Source organism: Macaca mulatta, chromosome 4 (assembly GCF_049350105.2).
Source record: "Macaca mulatta isolate MMU2019108-1 chromosome 4, T2T-MMU8v2.0, whole genome shotgun sequence".
Taxonomy (NCBI): Eukaryota; Metazoa; Chordata; class Mammalia; order Primates; family Cercopithecidae; genus Macaca; species Macaca mulatta.
In genome coordinates, this window is record NC_133409.1 from 64,816,609 (window position 1) to 64,840,986 (window position 24,378).

General features: G+C 38.5%; 1 protein-coding gene across 3 annotated transcripts in view; it reads left to right on the top strand.

The window, feature by feature from the left end:
• Nucleotides 1-23,946, top strand: part of GRM1 (glutamate metabotropic receptor 1) — a 418,597-nt gene extending 394,651 nt beyond the window's left edge. The window contains exons 9-10 of one of the 3 annotated variants that reach the window (XM_077998433.1): nucleotides 12,649-12,733; nucleotides 20,231-23,946. In XM_077998433.1, the coding sequence (XP_077854559.1) occupies nucleotides 12,649-12,709 (61 nt within the window). In that variant the 3' untranslated portion in view covers nucleotides 12,710-12,733; nucleotides 20,231-23,946. 3 annotated transcript variants of the gene reach the window in all.
• The last annotated feature ends 432 nt before the right edge of the window (nucleotides 23,947-24,378 follow it).

A 24,378-nucleotide genomic window follows, 5' to 3' on the forward strand; every position in this document is an offset into this window, starting at 1 on the left:
CCTCACTCTAGAAAGTTTCCTAGTGTCTCTTTTTAATCTATCCTGTTCTCTAATTAGAGACAACTGCTATTCTGATTTCTAGCCCCATATGTTAATCTTGCCTGTTCTTGAACTTAATAAAAATGAAATCATAAGGTAGATATTATTTTATGTCTCTATTTTTTCACACAACATGAGATTTATCCATGTTCTTGCATGTAACAGGAGCTTATTCCCTGTAATTGCTGAGTAATATTCCATTGCATGAATATACAATGTTTATTCTTCTGGTGATGAACGTATGGGTTGTTTCCAGCTCTCGTTATGACAAACAAAGGTACAATCAACATACATACCCAAGATTTTATGAACATATATTTTCATTTAGGATGGTTATATGCTTAGGAATAAAATTGTTGCTTGATAAGGCAGGTGCAAGTTTAACTTATAAGAAATTGCCAAACAAATTTACACAACGCTTTTGTCATTTTGCCTCCTACCAAGAATGTATGAGATACATTTGGTGTTGATAGTCTTTGACATTTTTAGCCACCTAATGTGTATGTAGAGGTATTTAATTATAGTTTCCATTTGCATTTTCCTGATGACTAATGATCTTGAGAGTCTTTTTATGTGTTTATTGGCCATCTATACACCATCTTTTGTGAAATGTCTATCCAAATTCTTGCTTTTTTATTGGGCCATTTGCCTTTTATTATTAATCACATAATCTGGATTTGAATTCTTTGTCAGATTTATGTATTGCAAATATTTTTTCTCAGTCTTTGACTTTTTATTCCTTATTGGTATTTTTTGATGAATGAAAGTTTTTAATTTTGATGAAGTCCAATTGATAAATTTTCCTTTTTCAGTTAGTGCATAGCTCAGTGTAGAAACCTTGCCTATTCCTAGATCATAGAGATACTCTCCTATGTTTTTCCTAGGAGATTTATGGTTTTAACTTTTACATTTATTACTGTAATACATTATTACTGTACTACATCTTGTAATACATAAGCAACAGGTCTTAGTTTGTGTGGCTATAACAAAGCTGTCCATGGACTGGGTGGCTTATATACCATAGAAGTTTATTTTTTACAGTTCTGGAGGATGAAGTCTGAGAATAGGGTGCCAGCATGGGCGGGTTCTGGTGAGGGCCCTCTTTCACCATGTAGACTGTTGTATTCTTGTTGTATCTTCACGTGGCAGACACACTGGAAAGCTCCCTGCGGTCTCTTTCATAAAGGTAGTAATCTCACTTATGAAGCCTCTACCCTCATGACCTAAGTGCCTCCCAAGTGCCCTGCTTCCTAATATCATCACACTGGGAGTTAGGATTTCAATGCATAAATTTGGAGGAGGCACAAACATTCAGTTCATAATAGAGTGGATCGAGGTTTTTGGTTTTGTTTTTTCTAAATATACATTCAGTTCACCCAGATCAATTTTTGAAAATATTACCTTCCCTCATCCAATGGTACTTTTGTCAACATCAACTGAACACATGTTTAGTACTGATTATGAACCCTCTATTCTGTTCTATCCATGTATTCATCTATCTTTTTGCAAATACCGCACTGACCTGATTACTGAAACTTTAGTCTGAAAATCAGCTAGTGTAAGTCCTTCAACTTTGCTCCTATTTTCCATGATTGTTTTGCCCATTCTAGGTTTAGGATATCATTTTCATTATTCAAAAGTTCATCGTTACGTTTGACGCTATCTCTAGGTTTTGCAGAGATGCCCATTAATAAGGTTGAAGATATTCCCTCATACTCTTAAGTTTGCTGAGAAATTGATCACAAATAGGCATTGAATTTTGTCAAGTTATTCTTCTGCATCGGTTGAAATGATTATATTTTTCTATGTTACTGGGGAAATATATTGAATTATCAAATATTAATCAAACCCCGAATTTCTAATATAAGCCCTCCTTTGTCCGCTATATAGACTACTAGAAACAGGGTATACCTTGTCTGACATTAGTATAACTAACAGCTTTTATTTTTGTTTGGTGCTTGCATGATATACCATTTTCCATCCTTTGATTTTCAGCTTTCTAACCTTTGACGTTCACCTTTCGTGTTTATGTGTTTAAGGATTGTCTTATATGTGCAGCATATAAGTTTGATTTTGCTTTTCAGTCTAATAATGTTTACCTTTAAATTAGAATATCTAGTTTATTTACATGTGATGTAAATGCTGATATAATTATATTTATATCTACCACTTAACTATTTTCTATTTCACTGGATTTATGTTCCATTTTAGCTTTTTTTTCCTTTTATTGATTAGTCTAATATTTATCAAAATAATAATCACTAGTATTTTAATATTCAACCTTCTCCTGTATTAGTTTGTTAGCTCTAAATTCTTTTATTATTTTTTATGGTCACCATAGAAATTACAAAAAAATTATTTAATCTCTTACAATCTCACATAAATTAGTAGTTTTATCACTTTCCAAGCAAGTCAAGGATCATGAAACACTTAAATTTATCTTGCATCACTGTTGTGCTTTTTTCACATGCATTCCATTTCTACACATATTTTACATCCTATCTTATATTACTATTAATGTGATTGATTTGCATAATCAATATTTATGTATCCCCATATGTTTCTCCTTTGTGTTATAATCCAGTTACAGACTGAGCTGATTTGATGTGGACTGTAGTTTTATAAAACTTGTTCTGCTTCACCTGGTGCATCCTGTTCTGAGGGTGGAGCTATCCAGGGGTCCTGGCTGAGATTCTGGGTTCTGATTGTGTACTTGAACCTGTAATTCTTTGAAAGTCTTGACTCCAATTTTGATTCCTCAGCGCTGTGAGACTTCCAGAAACTTTACTCTGATTTTCAGCAGCTTTCTGCTTGGTTTTGTATCCTGTGCTTTGTGTAGCCTAAAATGTGATAATCTTTCTAGAGGGAAACCACCAAGTGTCAGTCTCACTTTTCTTTACTTCCTTCTCTCCAGGATCTTAGCTCCTCAAGTTCTAGCTGCCTTGGAGCACTTGAGTATTTAAAATTTTATGTCTACAGTCTTGTGAATGTATCAACAATTTTCCTTGCTTCTTTGCCTCTTAGTTAAGACTCTCTGCCTGGATTCTTAGTCTGTTGTCCTGTATCAAGAATCATCAAAAATTCCAAAGAGAAAAATAGCTTGAAGATGATCTGCTTACCTCTCTGAAGTCCTGTTCCTTCCAACTTATTGATCTATTGGATTCTGGTTGCCATGACAGCTTCTCAATATCGTCCAGTGGTTTAAAAAAATTTATCTGTTTTTTCTTGTTGTTTTCAGTGGTAGAGTTAGTTTGCCCTGGGGTACTACCTATTAGCTGAAAGCAGAAATCTTATACCAATCTTGATCCCTCCCTTTTATATTATATCTACCACTTAATATTATTGGAGGATGTTAGAAAACCAATAACTTTCTCAACAGGCTTTGATGTGACTATGTTGTTCTTTAGGACTATGGTGATTATACTTGTAATACTATAAGAGAAGTTGTATGATAATTGCTTATTCAGTTCTTTTTCAGGTTCCATGTGTGATGACATGAAGGTATTAATGCCTCTGCTTAAAGACAAATACCAGTGTAAAATAAACCTTAGTGGAAATAGGTGTCTAATATTGAGGTTAGTGCTATAGCCAAGAATTTCATAAATCCTCACAAAATTTTAGGTTTTAGTGTTATAAGTCCTTTATAGTTATCATTACATCCTCAGTTTTAAGCCTCTTACTAAGTAATTATTTCTTTTTTTCAAAATATTCTGAGGTGAAAATTTTAACTTTTGGCAAGTTGTTTTCATCATCCTTTTCTCTTCTCGTCCGTGATAAATCAAAGTAAGATAATAAAAAGTCTGACTTTGGCAGTTTGTCATCTAAAGTCTATCTGGAAGCACAGCAGGCTATTTTCCCTTTTGTGTAATATGATTTGCCTTTTTTCTCCTTCTAATTTTGAGCATCTGCTTTCTCATTGGAAAAGATGCCTATATGTGAGAACAAACACTTAAAATGTAGGTACAATAAAATAATGTATTTACAACATGAAAAGTACTAACTGTACTCTACTGTAGAATTCTGAAATAAGAAAAACTTCAGTAGTAATCAACTTAAAAAATATTGGTACTGTGCCAAATTCTATCATTTAAATTTGGCATGTCTCCTTAGTAGCTCTTCATATCTTTTAATACATAGTTTTAGAATGTTTACATTATATCTTTTTTTAAGTGAAAGAAAATATGTGTGCAGCCCCATATAGTATCTCAGTTATTGGGGTAAAGCTAAGAGGAAAAGGAATCATACTCTGAATTATTAGGTCATGATAACTTTATTTTTATAATAGAAGTTATTGCTTATTTTTATATTAAAAATAATAAATACTTACAGTGTGCAATTTGGAATATATTGGGAAGCACAAGGAAGCTAATAGTAATTACTTCCAGTTATATCTAGAAAGAAAAATCACCATTGATATTTTTATGTATATCCTCATTTTAGCACACACATATATACATACAAGCATATACATACACATTATTTTTACCAATTTTTTTTAAATTTAAATTTTCTTGGGGACATTATGACATTCAATATTAAATTTTAAAATTAATTTAAGAATTTATAATAAAATAATTGCTTTTCCTATCCCTGCAATTAGCAAAGTAATAGAGAAGCTCAAAATTATTTCTTGCTAATATTCATATTAAGAATATTTCTATATTCTGTTTTGATTTATTCAATCATTTATTTAACACTCATAATAAGTAGAGTGGCCATATGTCTTTGTACCTATCCAGACAGTCCCAAGTTATCCCTTTTTTATGGCTTAATTATAAAGAAAACTTCTTTCACTCTTAAAAGTAATAGGTTTGCATGAGAAATTCTATGGTTTTCTTAATTATTTGAAAAAATTGGGGCATATGAAAGCAGAATAATGTGGCACGTAAGGTAATTCTGACATGAATTGTATCAGTCTTTAGAGACTATGGCCTATGGGAGATTAGAATTTACATTAATAACATATAAGGAGTAAAAAGGATCACAGGAGAGATACCGAAATTTCACCTACATTGTAATGTGAATTGTACAGGAACTTGACAAACATGTTGGAATTGTGAAGGAAACATATGCAAGATTCCATGAAGGCTAAGGATCCTTTAGGGAACCTAAACATTACCAAAGAAACAGAGGGAAGAAAAATAATAAGATATCATTTTGCAACCCTCAGTTTGGCAAAAATTAAGAAATAAAGAATCCTGATGAGACTTTTGTTTTGGGTAGAATGAAAGAGACTGTGGCCGAATAGCTCCCAAGAAGAATAATTGGAAAAACAATAGGAAAGACAAAGGTAATTTATTTACAGCAGGGAGCTACTGAAATGACGAAGATTAATGAAACTAAAATCTGAGAGAGAGGAGAACTGAAAACTGAGACAATTCTCTGCAGCCATGTTTCCATGGGGCAAACACTGATAGTGCAAATTTGCCAATTCAGGGCACTATCTGGAGGCTGAGTGTATTTGTTCATTCTCACACCACTATACAGAACTACCTGAGACTGGGTAATTTATGAAGAAAATAGGTCTAATTGACCCACAGTTTCACAGGCTTAACAGGAATCACAACTGGGAGGCCTCAGGAAACTTACAATCATGGCAGAAGGCGAAGGGAAACAAGCACGTCTTACCGTGGCAGAGCAGGAAAGCAAGTGAGTGAAGGGGGAAGTGCCACACACCTTCAAAGACTCAGATCTCGTGAGAGCACACTCACTATCACAAGAGTATCAAGGGGGAAGGGGGAAGCCTGCTTCCATGATGCAATCGCCTCCCACGAGGCCCCTTCTCCAACACAGGGATTACAATTCGAGATGGGATTTGGGTGGGACAGAGAGCTAAACCATATCCCTGAGTTTCCAGGGTTGAGCCCAGCGGAGAATCAATGGAAGGAGCAGAGGAAACAGGAAATCTTTTGGTCACGAAGGACTGGGGTGAGGAAATGAAAGGCCAGAGAGGCTTCACTACAGGTCCAGCTTCTCCCTCAACACGGCAGATTTGTTGTCTGCCGTTGGGTGGGTCAGAAAGATTAAAAGATAAGCTGAATACATCTGACATACAGAATAGATTTCCATAGAGTTCTCCAGTGCTGAGAGACAGACTCATCGAGGAGAGAGCTCAAAAACACTTTCATAATCATGTGAAGCTAAAATGACAAAATTGAAGACTCAAAGTCATTCAAACACATGATCAAGGTTCCCTGTCGAGATATTTTTTCTAATTTTGAAGCTATCTGCAGCACACCAAAAAGCAGGTGATGGAGAGAAAGACCCACCAGATGAAGTGCAATAGTGCACAGCCAGGCTTTCTGTTGAAAGTCCTAAAGGGATATGCCCTATGGTAGACTGATTTTTATCAAAATTGCAAAATGACTGTGAGTCAGCTGAGTCACTGGTTGGATTATGCTAAGCAGTGTCCCTCTACTTCGCAGAGAAAATAGTAAAGCAAGATAGCACTTTCTAGGGCCTCAACATAATCTTATTTTATATGTTCACAGAGTCTCATCTGATATAAAATACTATTAGGCATACCAAGAGATAGGACCATATTTCTGGAAAACCTAGGGAAACAGACAGTAGAAGCAGACCCCCATGTGATACACTATTGGAGAATGTTAAAAAATCAAGTCAGGATTCTTAACATTGGTAAATAAAGGAAAAGAATCATCTATTTGCCTTGCATTTTCCGTTTGAACTCTATCTCAGAGGAACTAAATAGATGATGAGGGAAACTTCTTCTTTAGAAAGGAAATATAGTTGACAGATACAAAAAGGATGGTAGAATTGCATCACCACTTTGAAGTCTCATAATAAAATAATTTATCTACACTCTGATAATTAATGGCTGCTAAAACCACCAGAGGAAAGATTGATGGGATGTTTTTACAAAGTATGCATCAGGATGACAACATCTGATATCTTTGAAAATTGCCATAATAAAAAGTTAATTTTAAAAGTGTTTGAAAACCAAACAGAATGTCTAAAAACCTCATACACTAGTGTAAATTGTGCAAGAACTTTGCAGAGCAATTTGGCAATATATAAGAAAGATGAATGTGCATGCTCAACAAAGTACCAATTCTAGTTTTAAGTAAATATCATGGGAAAGAATCTCCCACGTTTGTGCAAGAAGACATACTTGACAATGGTTATTGCAGCATTGATAAAATAGCAGAATGTAGGAAACAAACTAAATGGTCATCAGTAGAAGAATGGATTATTTGTTAAAGTGTGGTATTTATTCAATTTAATTTAGGTGAGTGAACTAGAGCTATACATACCAACATAATACTGTGCAAAAAGGGAAATTGTTGGATGGAAATGTAGAGTAATGTCAAGTATATAAAATACAATATGCTAAACACTGTCATGCATTATTTACTGACACATATGAGTATACATGTTGTAAAAGCATTAAAATATGCCAAGTGACAATACATACCAATTTGTCTCTTTAAAAGGAGAAGATTCATATTTAGAATAATATACAGAGGGCTTCAAACATATCCTTAGTATTTTCAAAAGAAAGAAGATTTTAATAAGGCAAAATGTTAATATTTGGCAAATCTATGGTAGTAACTAAACTGAATGTTATTAAATCCTTCTCTGTAGTCTCTTACTAGTTTATGAATCTTAATATTAAAAATTTTGAAATGAAGCAATATTTTACACCTATATGGAAAAACTGCATTGTGCATGTAAGAGTTTTGACATACATGCATGTGTTAAAAGGAAGGGTGGAAAAAAATTTCCGTTTTCAGAGAGCCTGCACACATACTCAGAGCTCCATTCTCCATTCCTATGAACAAATGCTGAAAAACAAATATTAAAATTCAGAAAATAGGCAAAAATGCAGTTGGCTTTTGAGAGCAATCAGAGGCACAAATTATGTATTTATCTATAAAAACAACATAAAATAGACTGTACCCTGCTAAAATGGTCTTGAGTGGTGGCTGTCATTCTTTATGATTACTTTGGACAGCTGCTGCATTATTATTTCCATGGTGAGCTTTCTATATTTTTGAGACTGACCATCTGGAATTGTATAGACCATTTTATCTCTGCTAAAAAGTAGATTAACCTCCAAACTTCCATAAACATGCAACTTCATAGACAGCTAACCTGACTGTGTGCCTCACCTGTTCCTGACAAATCCATTCAAAGTCACTGTTGCCCAAATAAAAAAGTCTGGAAGAGAGAGAAAATAAAGTCTAGTTTATTTTCTACCAGAAGTTATTGACATTCTTAAGTAAGGAAAGTGGTTAAAGTCAACGAGTAAAGTGAAGGGAAGTTTGAGATCCTATGAAATAAGTCTAAGCTAAATACACACTGATATTTAAAATATCTGGGTCTTTTGTCTGTGTCTTTATTTTTCCATCCTTCAAAATAAGGGTATTAATAGCAATGGCTTACGGCTTAGGCTGGAATAGCATTTTGCTATTTGAAAGCATTTTCACAATACCTTTTCAACAATCCTTCTTTAAGGGTGAAAAAATTGAGTCTGAAAGAAGTGATCATACAATTGGAAAGTGCCAGGCCTCCTGACTCAATGTCCAGAGATCTCATTGCTAACATCATACTGAGTAAAATTTATTTGTAACAAATTCTGACTTCATTTAAAAAATAAATATTTACATAGAAAGTGGGGAAGAATGGGTGACCTGATGTAAATAAAATAACATATTAAAGCAAAGTCATACAGAGTTAAGTATCTCTCAAAGACAGATAGGTTGTTATATCAAGGAAGATTATTTGGACAATGGAAATACATGGGTAAAGCTATGCAGAATCCATCAGTGTATGATAAGCAGTGACTTTACAAAAGGAAGAAATAAAAGGAAAAAGGAATGGGAAGAGGAGGGGAGGAGAAGGAAAGGGAGAGGAGGGAGGGAGGGAGGGAAAGAGAGGAAGGAAGGAAGAAAAGAAAAAAGGAAGGAAAGAGAGAAGGGAAGAGAAAGAGAGAGAGATCTTTGCACTTTAAGAATAAATTGAAGAGGATTCTTTCTAACTAAACTACTTCTGGGGTTTCTTTAAATCCACAACTTCTGCCAAAAGATTCAAGCACAGATTTGGGACTTATATTTGACAAGCCCCCATATGCTACATTTTACCTCCAAGCTTTTACTCTGGCTTGCTGAATCTGTGGTTGGTTGAATATGTGGTTTTACAATTACTAAAAATACCCTGAAGTCAACCTCTTTCTCTCAGTTTTTATGCAGTTGATAAAATGGCCACTCTGGCCTCAGATTTTACATGGCTTGGCCTGTAACCTTTAATAAAACACTCCTTTCATAAAAGCAAGGTCTGTACGCAGGGCCATTTATATTTCACTGCAATGCAAAGTGAAAGTCAGAGACCAAAAAAAAAAAAAAAAAAAAAGGGATCATAAAGGAGATGCTTTATTGTTGTTTTTTTTTCAAATCTCTCCATCAATAGTTAATTAGGGTGTCTTTGGGATTACTCAGAGTTACTGTGTGAAGCTTGGCTATCAATATGCCTGAAAGCCTCAAAGGAACCACAGAACTGTCTCCTAACTGCAGGAGTAGTTTAAAGAGGGAATGTAAGTCACAGAGGCCACAGAGCTTCCTGTCCAGTTCCCGGGAGACACAGAAGTACAGATGCAGCCCGGGTACACCACACTGTGCAACTGTGCTACGGTCAGTACATCAAGTCTCTAAGTTGTCAAGGCGTATTGACCCGACCCCTTGTTTTTATCATTAGACATCCCCAGCAGGCAGGACCAGCTGCATTATTTGCAGGGCCCAGTGCAAAATGAAAACACGGAGCCCCTGATTCAAAAAGCAGGGGAAGTGTTAACGGTACTGCATTATAAAGCCATAGCTTCTCTTGATTTGTCATGGTGTTTTGTATTTTCCATTTAGTGCTGTGTTCCCTTGTGTGGGGCAAATGAAGTCCCACCAGACACGGCTGCCCCCCATTTTGTGACTGCACGTGCATGGCCCACAGGCTGCCAGGTTCCCCTCCAGCCAGTTACCGGGCAGAGGCCATAGGGAAGTTGAACCAGTTCCCTTTCTTTCTCATATGCCTCTTGCCTCAGTCCATATTAGACAGGCGACTCCCAAGGGTATTGCAATAACAGTGCAGAGACATCTAAGGTATCTGGATAAAGGATGGGCAAGAGGCTTGCCACTGCGTGTTGCCTACCAAAAGTGTAGTGGCACTGCCAGTCCAGGGAGGAGAGAACCACTGCCATTCATTGTCTTGAGATAGTGCAGGGCACATACATCAGACCCTGATCTCGTCAGGACTTGTGCCCAACCCCTTGTCAGTGGTGGGCAATGGAAATATATGGGTAAAGCTATGCTGAATCCATCAGTGTGTGACAGAAAGGAAAAGAAAAAGGAATGGGAAGAGGAGGGAAGGAGAGGGAAAGGGAGGGAAGGTGAGGGAGGGAGGGAAAGTGGCAGTGATTTCTAGGCAGGAACAGGTAGTGGGAGGCTGGACAGGGCTGAGACCCAGGGGACAAGAGTCCAAAAAGCCCATAGCCTGTCCAGAAAGGCAGGGAGGCTGCAAGATTGGGGCCATGTGTAAACTGAGGCTCCCAGCGCATGCTCTATTTTCCCATTGACCATCACTTACAAAACACAAATTAAAAGATAACATTATTATGAATTTCAAGAGGATGATCACAGAGCACTAAACATCAAGTGCAGGGCTCTTTAGAGGGAGGGATTGTGTTTGTCTGTCTGTGCTGGTTACAGGCCCGTGAAGCTGGTCCTGCCAGGGCCCCAGTTCCCAGTGCCAATTGAATAGACCATGTACAGACATTCCTCAAAAGTAGAATTAATTAGAGGGTCAAGAGCATGCAAACAAGGCAACGCCTGATGCTTTGAGTGTATTTTCTATCTTCTTTCATGAGAAATAAAGTTGTTTGAATATTATTTTACATATTACTTCCCACTAACTTCATTTATATATTCAGACATACCTTTACTCCTGATCATCTCCTTGCTAACATTTTCATTGTTTCAATGATCTTTGTGATTTCAAGTGGGCATCTTGAATGTCAGGGGCATATTACCTTGACAAGTTTGATAGCAAGCAGTGTCTCTTTTCCTAAGTTTCTTAAATGAATGGATTATTGCAGTAATAATGAAGTTACAGCAAGGTGTCTCAAATTCTTATTTTTGGATGAGGATTTCAGATTACTGTGGGTAGATCATGCACCTTTAAATGATTTCGTGAATGGTCCAAACTTGATGGAATCGTACATATGGATTAATTTTGTTGCTTCTCTGTTACATTCATTGTGCTTTGGAAAATCTTTTCCTGACTTATACATTCAGATCAAATCCCTTGCTCTCAGGTAGTGAACATCTGTTCCAGAGTATTCTTTTTTAAAAGTTAAAACTCACAGCTCTTCTTCCCAGCACCTGTCATGACTCAGCCTGAAAGACTTGGAATGGGAAGGGGCATGGTCTCCTCCTGCAATGCCTCTTCCTCCTCTTTCTTCCGAGTTTTCACTCTTCTGTCTACTTTGATGGGAAAAAGAGATAGAAGAGAAGGAAAAGGTCTTTGACTTGCCAGGAGCCACTGTGGTCCTCTTCCAGGTTACCCTGGACAGTTGTTATCAGGATCTTCTGGGTAGAGGGTCAGATGTTGACTCATAGAGAGCACTGATGAGTTTGAGGAGCCCTATAGGGAACTGCATCACTGCAGAGTCCCCTGACATGAGAGATTTCTCTCCAGTTGAACCAGCCTCATCCATACCACCTGTAGCATGTGCTGATAGTTCACCCTAAGCATCTTGTCCCTGAAATTATTTTCTATGACAGGCAGCCCACTTATGTGGCATGACAGCCAGACAGCTTTATCCCACCACCTTCTGCAGTGCTAGCTGACTTACGGGAAAAGCACTTATCTTTATTCCAAAAAATGATGGAAAGACCAACTACCCATGGCTGCCCATCAGCCTTGTCATGTTTAGCCAGTTCTCTTCTCCATCTGCCAAAGGGGCACAGAGGACAGATTATCCTAGGTACTGTATAGGGAGACATCCAATTAGGGAATGAGATGATATTCTTCCCTTGTACAGATTCTTCCAGTCTCAACAGGTGGGTCTCTTGCTGCTCCCCATTTCTCTACCATTGGACACCTTCTGTCTTGTGAATGCCAAGAGATAAATGTGACTTTATATGAAGTGACAGCAATGCATTCATGATGCCATAATATGCAGGAAAATTAAGAGTGCAATTAAGTCACAGTGTCAGACAAACTCTTGCACTTCCTTTAAGAAGGGTAGAGGGCGGGAAGAATCAGCCTACATCAAAGTGAGTATAGGTGAAGTCCACTGCCACCAGGGATAAAGAAAGGTGTCAACAGTGGAGGGAAAGAGCCAACCTAGGATAGACACACACACAGAGAGCAAAAAAACATCTGCCACTTGGAAAGAGATGCACCCCACTGACATGGCTTTAAGAAATAGCCTGGCAATAAGAAACAGCCAGGCAGAGCAGAGACCATACAGGAAATGGAGGTGGAGGCAATACAGAGCAAGGCTCAGGGCCAGGCACTGCCTGAGTGGTGGACTTGCCATATCTGTACACATGTATAACCCCCTCGCTCACTGGGTGTCTTTTTCTTTTCAATCTTCAGGAAGAGGCAGCCAGAATTCTCGCCCACCAGCCAATGTCCGTCGGCACATGTGCAGCTTTGAAAACCCCCACACTGCAGTGAATGTGTAAGAGAAGCTGCATGGAAAATCTAGTGTTTTGCCCCTTGCTTTCTCTCTCCTGGGTTTTTCCACTTTCTAACATGGAAACAGATGTGATGCATGCCATCAGAATGAAGAATTCATTTACGTGCCATGGTTTGCACGACTGCCTTAAATTTATTGTCCATCGTTCTTAAAAGGACACTGTCAAGTTGTTCATTTAGTCTTTTTGCTTTTTTATGTTTTGATGCACTATTTTTTTTTTCTGATTCTGGAGATTCACTTTTGTTTGTGACTCCCACTCACAAGCTCGAAAGTGAATTTTCCCCCTTCAGAAATTTGTCAGCTTCTCCTTGGCAAACAGAGCTCTTTCTTTTCTTTTCTTTTTTTGCCTTTTTGCGGTTGCACAAATGTTTGAAATGATGCTGTCTGCACTAAAGTAAAAGTCATAGCTTGAATTTATGGAAGAGTTCTATCATGTCAGTTTGCGGGGGTGAGTGCCAACATGAGCCTCTGCTGGGTGCCTCCCACGCCCTGGGGAGCACAAAACAAAAGTTTTGTGTGTCCCACAGAAAGTACACTTTACAAAAAGGAAAAGCAGTCATTTTCCTAACATTATGAGTGATTTTTATCAGATTTCCTCATCTGATAAAAACGATGCATGTTTGGTCTCATTTTTGACCTTTAGATCTTGACAGTGTCTTTTTAAGTTAACAAAAGAACATAGACCATGTTCAGTTCGTTGTGCACGGAGTCTGTGGTCATTTTCAGCTGTTCCTTTACAGCCCTTCAAACTCCTGGGAGAGTCAAAGGTACACATTCCTGCAGCAGGAGGGAGTCCACTGATGAGGTGCCTGTGGCTTGAATAGCTCTTCAGATGAGAAGAGCCCGATTTGTTCAAATGTCTGCTACTGAACCTGGCCATGGAGGCTGGTGAATAGGGCCATAACATCTCTTCCCTTCACTCAGTGGAGTGCACTGGGAAGTCTGTTGTCTGCCTTTCTGCTTTTCCTCATACAAGCCCAAATAGAAAGAGTGTGGTCTCCACCAAATCATATTGATTCTTAGAGGAACAAATAAGGTAGTCCTGCTGGTGTTCCAGGTAGTAAATGAGAGGCGTCTGTACATCTAGGCCAGAGCCACTCTACTGTGGCTGGATGAATTCTCTGTAATTCTCCCAAGCTCAGAAGGCACTGAGTGTTTCTTGCATCATGGGGTGAGTCTAACCAAGGACACAGCAAGGAGATTCTAATTGTGAGAGCTGCTGGCTGCCTGTCAAAAAGGATTGATGGGAATGGGTAGATGTGCTTGTCTTATCATGACAGCAGGGCCAGAGAGAGAGGAGAGTTGACTGACATTTTGTGACTAAAAGGTGAGTGCCTAAAAGCAAAAGTAAAAGCTGAATGTGGTACCTCCCTGGTGGTGACAGAAAATAAAGTAACAATCAGCAAAGCTAACAGACTGGCCATTAAGAACTTTCAGAATAGGATCTATTCAAACACTCCTTCTTCAGACCATAAAGGATTAGGAAGAGATAAGTAGGTTTAAATCTGTGCACCATAGACTAAACTAAGACTGGATATTTTTAGCCATGGTTGTTCCTGTTAAATTTTTTTTTTTAAAGATATGTTCTTCTGTGACCTTCAGTTCCCACTGTTTTTGTGAATAGGCAAGGCAAAGAGATTAGTGATGACGGAAATAAAGCTGCCTACTGGACCATTATGATCTGTCTAGATCTATCCTACTCCTGAGAAATAATCCCAACAGAGCAATGCAGCTGTAATTTTTATCGCAGTTAGAAAATTGGCGAATTTTCCAGTTGCAGGAAATATGGCAGTTGCATTTCTTTGTTGGGAAATCAGCAAATTGGAAAATTTACCAGTTTTCCCATTTCCCAGGGTAAATTGTGAGAACTCCAGGTAGAGCCGAGGAGCATCAAAATCTCTTACTATTAAGAGATTGTTTCTGGTAGCACAAAGCATAGAAGAAATAATAATGTTTGATCTGAAGTTCCTTTAAAGGGAGCATAATTTACATTCATCTATACTTCCTGAAGAAATATAATCATATTTGTTATACCTCTGCTACAGCAATGCCATGGTACCAACATATTGTCTTAAATAGACTTTGGTACAAGAATTTCTTAGATCAGCCGGTAATCATGATTACATTGGACCAAAGACCATTCAAAATGTACTTGGAAAAATTTTAGTATCCATCAGAATTCTATTCTTTAATATGAAATTAATTGAGCAATTTTCTCGGAAGAGTGGAGCCTCTACCCAAAGTTTATGGTGCCTTCCATACTTTACTGAATTTGATTAGGTAATTTTATCTCTGAATGTCTTTTTCTTTATTGATCAAATGAAGAAAGCACAGGTCTTAATAAAGGCAAACTGATTTTCTTTGTATTGTATTTTATCTGGTGTCATATAACTTGAGGATGTAGGATGTAATTGATCTAAACATCCTAAAAGAAGAACTGCATATTTAGACTTTGTGATATTCTCTAATTTCAGCAAGCCAATGGCTTTCTGACTAGCTTAAGATGAAGGTAGAATTAAAGGGGAAAAGGCTAAGCTTCACAATACTATTTAAGATGTAATATCAACAGAAACTACCACGTTCTCATATAATTAGAAAGCACACTCAGAGATTCTCTACCTTACAGCCAGTGATGAGTCAAAAAGATGAGAAATTGTAATTATGTTCAGATAGGCCCCCAAGTTTGAGAATACATTCTAAATATGCAGATTTTTCTGGAAGGCTTTCAAGAAGTGGAGCTGGAGTCAGTGGGAGTCCTTTGTATTGATGACAAACTTGGGGTTGCCTGAGAAAACAGCAGTCTGATTCAACTGGTGTCAAATAGTTCTTAGGCCTGAGATTCTACAAGACCTACTTCTGAAGCTGCACTGGGGTACCAGAGGGCTGATGAATGTGAAGTTGAACTATTTGGACAGTTGTATTTCCAGCATTCCTTTGGGAAAGTTTTGGTGGGGTCAGAACCTCCCCTTCCTTGACAGGCCTCATATTCTAGCTGTAGCTGCAGGAGCCAGAGCAGAACTGCCCCGAAGCCTGTGCCTTTTGATATTTTTTCTTGATGAACCAATTCTCTCCTTCCTGGGACTCGATGGTGTTTTCTGTTTCCATTTTCACTTTCAGAGAAAACAAAGACTACCCTCCTCAGGTTCCAAAGAGTGAGCCTCTCTTTCTTATGCGAAGGTCTTGCATTATCTGTGGGCTTTCTGGATACTGTCCTTATATCTGTTGTGAAGATTAAGCCTAGAGGCAAAGACTTGATTTGGACATAAGAAAGACAGGTGTTGTGTAAGCTTCCCCTTCAGGCAGCTTGTGCAGGAGGCTTCCCTCCTGATGATCTCAAACACCCACCCACTGTTATTCCCATTTTAAACCTCTCTGGATCAGAGAACAGTGTACTCTGCTGATGTAACTAGTACTTACTGAAACAAATAAAACAGACAGGATCACTGAATGCCAAAGATACACTAATCTGTTTACACCACCCACTCTCAACTCTCAAGAGTGCTGTAAATATTGGGTTTTCTGTTTGGGGGATTGAGATAGTTATCTAATGAAAGAAAAATCAAAGCAAGATCCTGAACCTGTTGTTGCTGGAACTGCAGCCTCAGGCCTGCCCAGATGTCCACACAGTAACTATACATTATTCTATACATTCTGTAGGCCTAACAGTGTTTTCCTCCAATTGAGCCACCTGAGATATTTACTCTAAATGCTGCTGCATTTGATCTTCAAATATGAGATTGTTTTAGGTCTCAGGTCTGTCTTTTGAAGTTTGAGCAAAAGGTTCGGGTGTTTTGTAACAAGTATGTGGTGTTTTCTAAACCAGATTGCTTTTCCTAAGATTAGGAGGCCAAATAAAATTAAACAATAGAAGGAGGAAGCTGGTGGCATAAGCAGAAACAATTAAAGTTATCTGGGATTAAATAAATATCATTTTGCAGGGTAATACTGTATTTTTATAATGTGTTTACTCTTTTTTGATATAAAGGGATTTGATTTTATATATTTTTCTGTTCTTAATATCACAGTAGTTGGTTCCCAGCCTTCTCAAATAAGATACTCTCTTTTCTCAACAAAACAGTTCTTAAGCCTTCACCTGAATCTATTATTACTAAATGTACCTCTATTCATGGCCATTTGAATATGGAACAAAATAAAAGCTTCCCAGAATTTAGTTACACATGTATTGAATAGCACACTTTATTATAACAGCATCCACATACATTTAAAAACAGCAGTGCGTTGTCTACAAATACATAATATTTATTCAGTCTAAAAACAATGCTTAATGCAGGTATAGATACATGGACCTTTCAGATTATCTATGGACCACAGGTAAGAAATGACTCATCCCAAAGGACCAAAGTTTATACTCAGTGCTGCAACGTCTGTGAGATGATACATTCCTTCTCCTATCTTTGGTTTTTAAAAAGCAATTTGTTTTGTCCTTGAAAAAAAGATTATGCTAATTTTGTTAATCTGATAAATTCCCTGAGGCGTGAGATCTGTTTCCTAATTAAATAGTACTTTACAGCAAATCTAGAGCAAGACTGAGGGGAACGACAGTTACCAGTTTTGAAGGCCATAGTGAAAATGTCCCATCTCAACAATAAAAATTGGATTTAATTAAAATAGAACTAAATTATGATTATATCTGTCTGCAACATGATTAATAATACCGTTAACTTATGGGCGTTTTTGATTTAAAAAGAGGCCCGCATAGAACCTGTGGACAATGAGGAAAACAGCCCATGTGAATGAGTGGGATCACCTTAGGGCTTTCCAGGAAACAAGCTACCTTTTTGCTATTATGTGTGGAAACTAAGGGACGGCTAAGCCTGCTGGTTGAATTAGAGGCAGACTAGTTCTCAAGGGACCTGTTTTTTTTGTTGTTGTTGTTTTTATTTTTATTATTTTATTATTATTTTTTTTAACACACATACACACAACCAAATAGATACAGGATAACATTTTGTTTAAGCATTTTTCTGGTAAACATTAAGAAGACATTTCCTAACGCCTATTAAGAAGTGGGAAGGTGGGGAAGGAAACATTTTTTTTCTTTTTTCTTTTTTTTTAAATTTTGTATTTTTTTTATTATTATACTTTAAATTCTAGGGTACATGTGCACAACGCGCAGGTTTGTTACGTATGTATACCTGTGCCATGTTGATGTGCCGCACCCATCAGCTCTTCAGCACCCATCAACTCATCATTTACATCAGGTATAACTCCCAATGCAATCCCTCCCCCATCCCCCCTCCCTGTAATTGGCCCCGGTGTGTGATGTTCCCCTTCCCGAGTCCAGGTGATCTCATTGTCAGTTCCCACCTATGAGTGAGAACATGCGGTGTTTGGTTTTCTGTTCTTGCGATAGTTTGCTGAGAATGATGGTTTCATTTTTTTTCATTGCAATTTAAAATGATGCAAATCACTGAGTTGGATGTTGTATGTAGTAAGACATTCTTAAGGAGGGCAAATAAGTTTTATATTTGCCTTTCTAGAAGAGGCATATTGAATGCATAAAGAGAAACAAAGTGTGTATAGTGGTAGATGAGGGGGTTGTTGAGAAATATTAAGTGAGGGATGAGCTTACATAGAGTTTTAAGCTCAGAACAACTGCAGATTCTGGCAGTGATTCTGGCTGGCTGGTTGACTACCTGTTCTTGCCAGGAACGCCACTGGCCTGTTCTTTAGTTTGTTCACTTCAGAAAAGAGTCAGCTATTCCAACTACATAGTGTGGAAGTCAATGAGACAATTTTTTAAAACTTTACAAGTACTTATACAGTCTCAGATAAAGTGTAAAGCATATATTTGAAAGAAATATTAACTTTGATATAATAGAGATGACCTTTTTTTCCTAGAAAATTAAAGATGCAGTGTAGGTTATCAGATATATGGAGGAACCACCTATTTCCCAAATAATGAGGTCAACACTTTTAACTGTTTTATCTGTTTTAGAGCCTTTATATCCAAAATTTTCTATAATCAATATCAGACTTTTACACTCATGTGTACTTATCTGTCTCACTTTACGTTTCAAGATTATAAAATATGAAATGTCAAAACATTGCCTTCATCATAAATGGTGCTCACATATAATTTTTGAAGTATTCGTTCTTGTACTCTCAAGATGATTAAATAAACCATTATTTAAACTACTAATCATTTCCTACATTTTTTCCAAACAAAAACTAGAATATAGTCTATTTCACACCTCCACTTCAAGAAAAAAAATATTTCTTTTAATGTCACACATGTGTTATTATTATGCTACTTTCCCTGTCATTTTACTGAGTACAGAGAAAAAGCAGACTTCTTAAAAAAAAAAAAAAAAGAAACAATTATTTCCTGATTTAAGGATTACCACCGTTGTTATTAATAGAAGGCTATGGTAAGGTACCACCATATGCTAAAAGTTATACAGAAAAGAAGCTAAGTCCAGAAGTAAGATCAGAGTTATTACAATAGGACAGATATTGGGGTGTATGCCACAGTACATCTCATTATTTTCTTATTCAGGGAGAAACTCCATATGTCTGGTTTTCTGTGGGTGCCATGAAGATGAGAGTTGATACGGCTGGGAGACTGCTGGCACCTAAGACTTTTCTTCACCAAGGCTCAATGAGTAGAGGTCTTTGTCTCAGTAACTGCTGCTTTGTCTCAATCATAATCTTGTTCCTAATGTTCCTAGTGTGAAAATCCCAAACTAGTTGCTGTGAATCAGGGCCTTTATGTGAATTGTGATCCACTGTATGTGTGAGAAATTATGCATTGAAATGTTTTTTAAAAAATCAAAAGCTACGAAGCTCATAAATTGACCATGAGTCCGAGTTTTTCTGTCATCTGCTTTTTTATGTTCCTTATAGGTACCCTGTGTGATCACGCCACCCTGGTCATGGGATATACTTGCATATGAGAATGGGCAACTGAGAGGATCTATTTTATAATCCCACAACACAACGAGAGTAGCTTTGTATGTGGTTCTTAATTTGTCCCAAGGACAATAGCCATTATTTTGGTTGTTCATATGTAACTAAGATTTTTTTTAAAAAAGTTTTCCTCCATCAGTTGGGAGTTTTTCAAAAGTGTGTGTGTGTGTGTGTGTGTGTGTCAGAGAGAGACAGCGAGGGAGAGGGAGAGAGCGCAAGGGAGAAAAAGAGCTTTGTGAAATCTTAGACCTAAATGAAAATAGCTATTTCTACAACAAACTGGCTTTTCTCCTCAACAACTTTTCTCAGGGTCAATATTTCCTTCCTTGGCTCGGGATGGAATCACTGGCTGCAGCTCCAGTGGCATCCCGTGGTAACTACAGCTCTTGGTGTTCCTTTTGTAAGAGGCGGTATGGGGTGCTGGAGCAAAGGCCTACAGCAGAGACAGCAGTTAAATTACATTGAGCTAGGTTTGCATATGTTTTATATGTATTTTATCCTGTGTGCATGATCTATCTGCAAATAAATCCATCTCTATTTTATTCATAGTTCTAATGGCAAGTCTGTGTCATGGTCTGAACCAGGTGGAGGACAGATGTCCAAGGGACAGCACATGTGGCAGCGCCTCTCTGTGCACGTGAAGACTAATGAGACGGCCTGCAACCAAACAGCCGTCATCAAGCCCCTCACTAAAAGTTACCAAGGCTCTGGCAAGAGCCTTACCTTTTCAGATACCAGCACCAAGACCCTTTACAACGTAGAGGAGGAGGAGGATGCCCAGCCGGTTCGCTTTAGCCCTCCTGGCAGCCCTTCCATGGTGGTGCACAGGCGCGTGCCAAGCACGGCGACCACTCCGCCTCTGCCGCCCCACCTGACCTCAGAGGAGACTCCCCTCTTCCTGGCTGACCCAGCCCTCCCCAAGGGCTTGCCCCCTCTTCTCCAGCAGCAGCAGCAGCAGCCCCCTCCACAGCAGAAATCGCTGATGGACCAGCTCCAGGGAGTGGTCAGCAACTTCAGCACTGCGATCCCGGATTTTCACGCGGTGCTGGCAGGCCCCGGGGGTCCCGGGAACGGGCTGCGGTCCCTGTACCAGCCCCCGCCACCCCCGCAGCACCTGCAGATGCTGCCACTGCAGCTGAGCACCTTCGAGGAGGAGCTGGTCTCCCCGCCCGCGGACGACGACGACGACAGCGAGAGGTTTAAGCTCCTTCAGGAGTACGTGTATGAGCACGAGCGGGAAGGGAACACGGAAGAAGACGAACTGGAAGAGGAGGAGGAGGACCTGCAGGCGGCCAGCAAACTGACCCCGGAGGATTCGCCTGCGCTGACGCCTCCGTCGCCTTTTCGCGACTCGGTGGCCTCGGGCAGCTCGGTGCCCAGCTCCCCCGTGTCCGAGTCGGTGCTCTGCACCCCTCCCAACGTGTCCTACGCCTCCGTCATTCTGCGGGACTACAAGCAAAGCTCTTCCACCCTGTAGGGGGGAAGGGTCCACGTAGAAAAGCAAGACAAGCCAGAGAGCTCCTACACCTCCAGAGATGTGCGAACAGCTGCGGGGAGAAACCTGGGAGTGGGGGACCTCGCCGGGAGGAGAGGAGGAGACCGCTGCTGCTGCTGCCGCCTTAAGTAGGAAGAGAGGGAAGGACACCAAGCAAAAAATGCTCCAGGTCAGGATTCGGATTCTTGAATTACTCAAAGCCTTTTCTGGGAAGAAAGGGAATTCTGACAAAGCACAATTCCGTATGGTATATAACTTTTATCACAAATCAATAAATAATGACATCACAAACATAATCTCCTCTTTTGCACAATTGTGCATAGATATATATATGCCCACACACACTGGGCCATGCTTGCTAAGGAACAGCCTACGTGGACATGCCAGTCGGATCATGAGTTCACCTGATGGCATTCGAAGTGAGTTGGTGGAGCCGGACAGAGCAGGTGCGCGGAGGGGAAGGGCCAGGCCAGACCCATTCCAAACGGATGATGGGATGATGGGACAGCAGCTCCTTGCTCAGAAACCCTTCTCTCCGCTGGGCTAACTAGACTCCTCATCTTCAGGAGACTCAGGAACGGAGCCGCACAGGGGTCTCTCTTCATCCACCACAACCCATCCAGTGCCAGCTTTGAGACTGCACTTGAAGAAAGGTGCATGGACCCCCTGCTGCTCTGCGGATGTCCTTTATTTAGGAAAACAGGAATAAGAGCAAAATTATCACCAAAAAGTGCTTCATCAGGCGTGCTACAGGAGGAAGGAGCTAGAAATAGGACAATCCATCAGCATGGGACTTCGGAAAAAAAAACAACAACACATGATCAGCTTCCTCTCATGTTCCATATTCACTTATTGGTGATTTGGGGAAAAGGCCAGAAGAAGAGATTATTTCGAGAGTGGCGGGAACCCTTTTGTGGATTAACTTGTGTTTGTGCCAAGCGGGCTTTCCATTGACCTTCAGTTAAAGAACAAACCATGTGGCAAAATTGTTACCCTTCCACTTACTGTAGCAAATAATACCTACCAGTTGAACTTCTAAGATGCGTATATGTACAATTTGGTGCCATTATTTCTCCTACGTATTACAGAAACAAATCCATCTTTGAATCTAATGGTGTACTCATAGCAACTATTACTGGTTTAAATGACAAATAATTCTATCCTATTGTCACTGAAGTCCTTGTAACTAGCGAGTGAATATGTTCCTGTGTCCTTGTATATGTGCGATCGTAAAATTTGTGCAATGTAATGTCAAATGTCAACCTAGTAGTCAATCTAACTGCAATTAGAAATTATCTTTTGAATATACTATATATATTTTTTATGTTCCAATAATGTTTTATACATCATTGTCATCAATATCTACAGAAGCTCTTTGAAGGTTTGAATACTATAGCTCAATGTTTTCATATGCGGCTTGGATGGACATTTTTCTTCTAAGATGGAACTTATTTTTCAGATATTTTCTGATGTGGCAACATGTTATTAATGAAGTGGTTTGAAAATTTGTTATATTAAAAGTGCACAAAAACTGAGAGTGAAAATAAACGGTACATTTTATAAGCTTGCACACATTATTAAAACATAAGGTTGAACAAAGCATTTAGATTATTCCAGGTTATATTAGGTTTTTTTAAAAGATTTTCCACAGCTACTTGAGCGTCTAACATACAGTAACATCTAACTCAGCTCATAATTTATAAAATCTTTATCAGTCACATTTTGCCTTCTTTTAATTTTTATGTTCATGGACTTTTATTCCTGTGTCTTTGCTGTCATAACTTTTTGTTTCTGTTATTTGCTGTTGTGTAATATCCATTGACATGTAATCCACTTATTCCATCTTTACCATCCCTTTTTATCCCCAATAAAAGGATTTTTCTTGCTGTTCTGATTTCTTCTATTATTGGTGGAATGAATTCAAACCCCCTTAAATATCTTTGTTTATGCCTTATGTTCAGTCATATTTTAATATGCTTCCTTCATATTGAAGCTGCTGATTTCTCAGCCAAAAATCATCTTAGAATCTTTAAATATCCAGTGCATCATTTGTTCAGAATTTAACATCCACTCCAATGTTGGAGGATTGTATTTCTTATACTTCTACTGCCAAGTTGAATCAGTTCCACACCAAGAATGAACTGCATTTCCTTTAAAAATTATTTTAAAACACCTTTATTGTAAAGATCTCATGACTGAGATGTGGACTTCGGTTCCATGTTTTCATTGTAAGAAAGCAGACAGAGGAAAATCAATGGCTCCAGTGATTAATAGATGGGTTTTTAGTAATTGACAAATTCATGAGGGAAAGCATATGATCTCTATTAGTGAATCATGTTTATTTTTTACTCTTAATGCCACTAATATACATCTCTAATATCACAGGGCTTGTGCATTCAGATTTGGTAAAAATTAGAATAGATAAGGAAAACAACTTATATTCAAGTATAAGATGATATTAGGTTGGTCTAAGACATTTGGTGAACATAATCATTCAACTGTGATCACTTTATTACTCTGAATGCCTATGATTATTGTGATTACGGGGTCTCCTGAATAAATAGAGTATTAGTCCTTATGTCATCATTGTTCAAAATTGGAGATGTACACATACATACCCTATACCAAGAGGGCCGAAACTCTTCACCTTAATGTATGTGCTGATACAAGTTGTTCAGCTTCTTGTAAACGTGTTTTCCTTTGGCTTGTTACTGCCTTTTGTCAAATAATCTTGATAATGCTGTATAATAAATATTTTCTATTTATTAAATGTGTATGTTCTTTCTCTGTAGTCTGTGAGAGTTATAATAATAGAAATAGACCAGTAGAAGAAACAATTCCAAGGTTTTGATTTGACTCAGAACATGTCTTCTGGGTGAAAGCTGGAGAATGCCACACAAGATCTACAGATCAAGTAGGTGAGAAGTACAATTTGACCATGAAGAAGTGGTAGCTCATGTTATAGCAGTTTTAAATGAACTCCAAAATTAAAATTTGCAGTGCCCTTGGCAGATATTGTCATTCGTCTTTTTGATGAGGGTGTGAGGCTGAACAAACTCCTGGCATTCTAGTGGAGCTCTGAGGGCAAAGGCATCCAATGGTCCCGGCTTTGTTTTATTCACACCCTGCAAGGCTTTTCTTTCCATGGTTCACACTTTAGGGGGACCTCATTTCCAATCTTACTGCTTCTCTTCTGTTCACC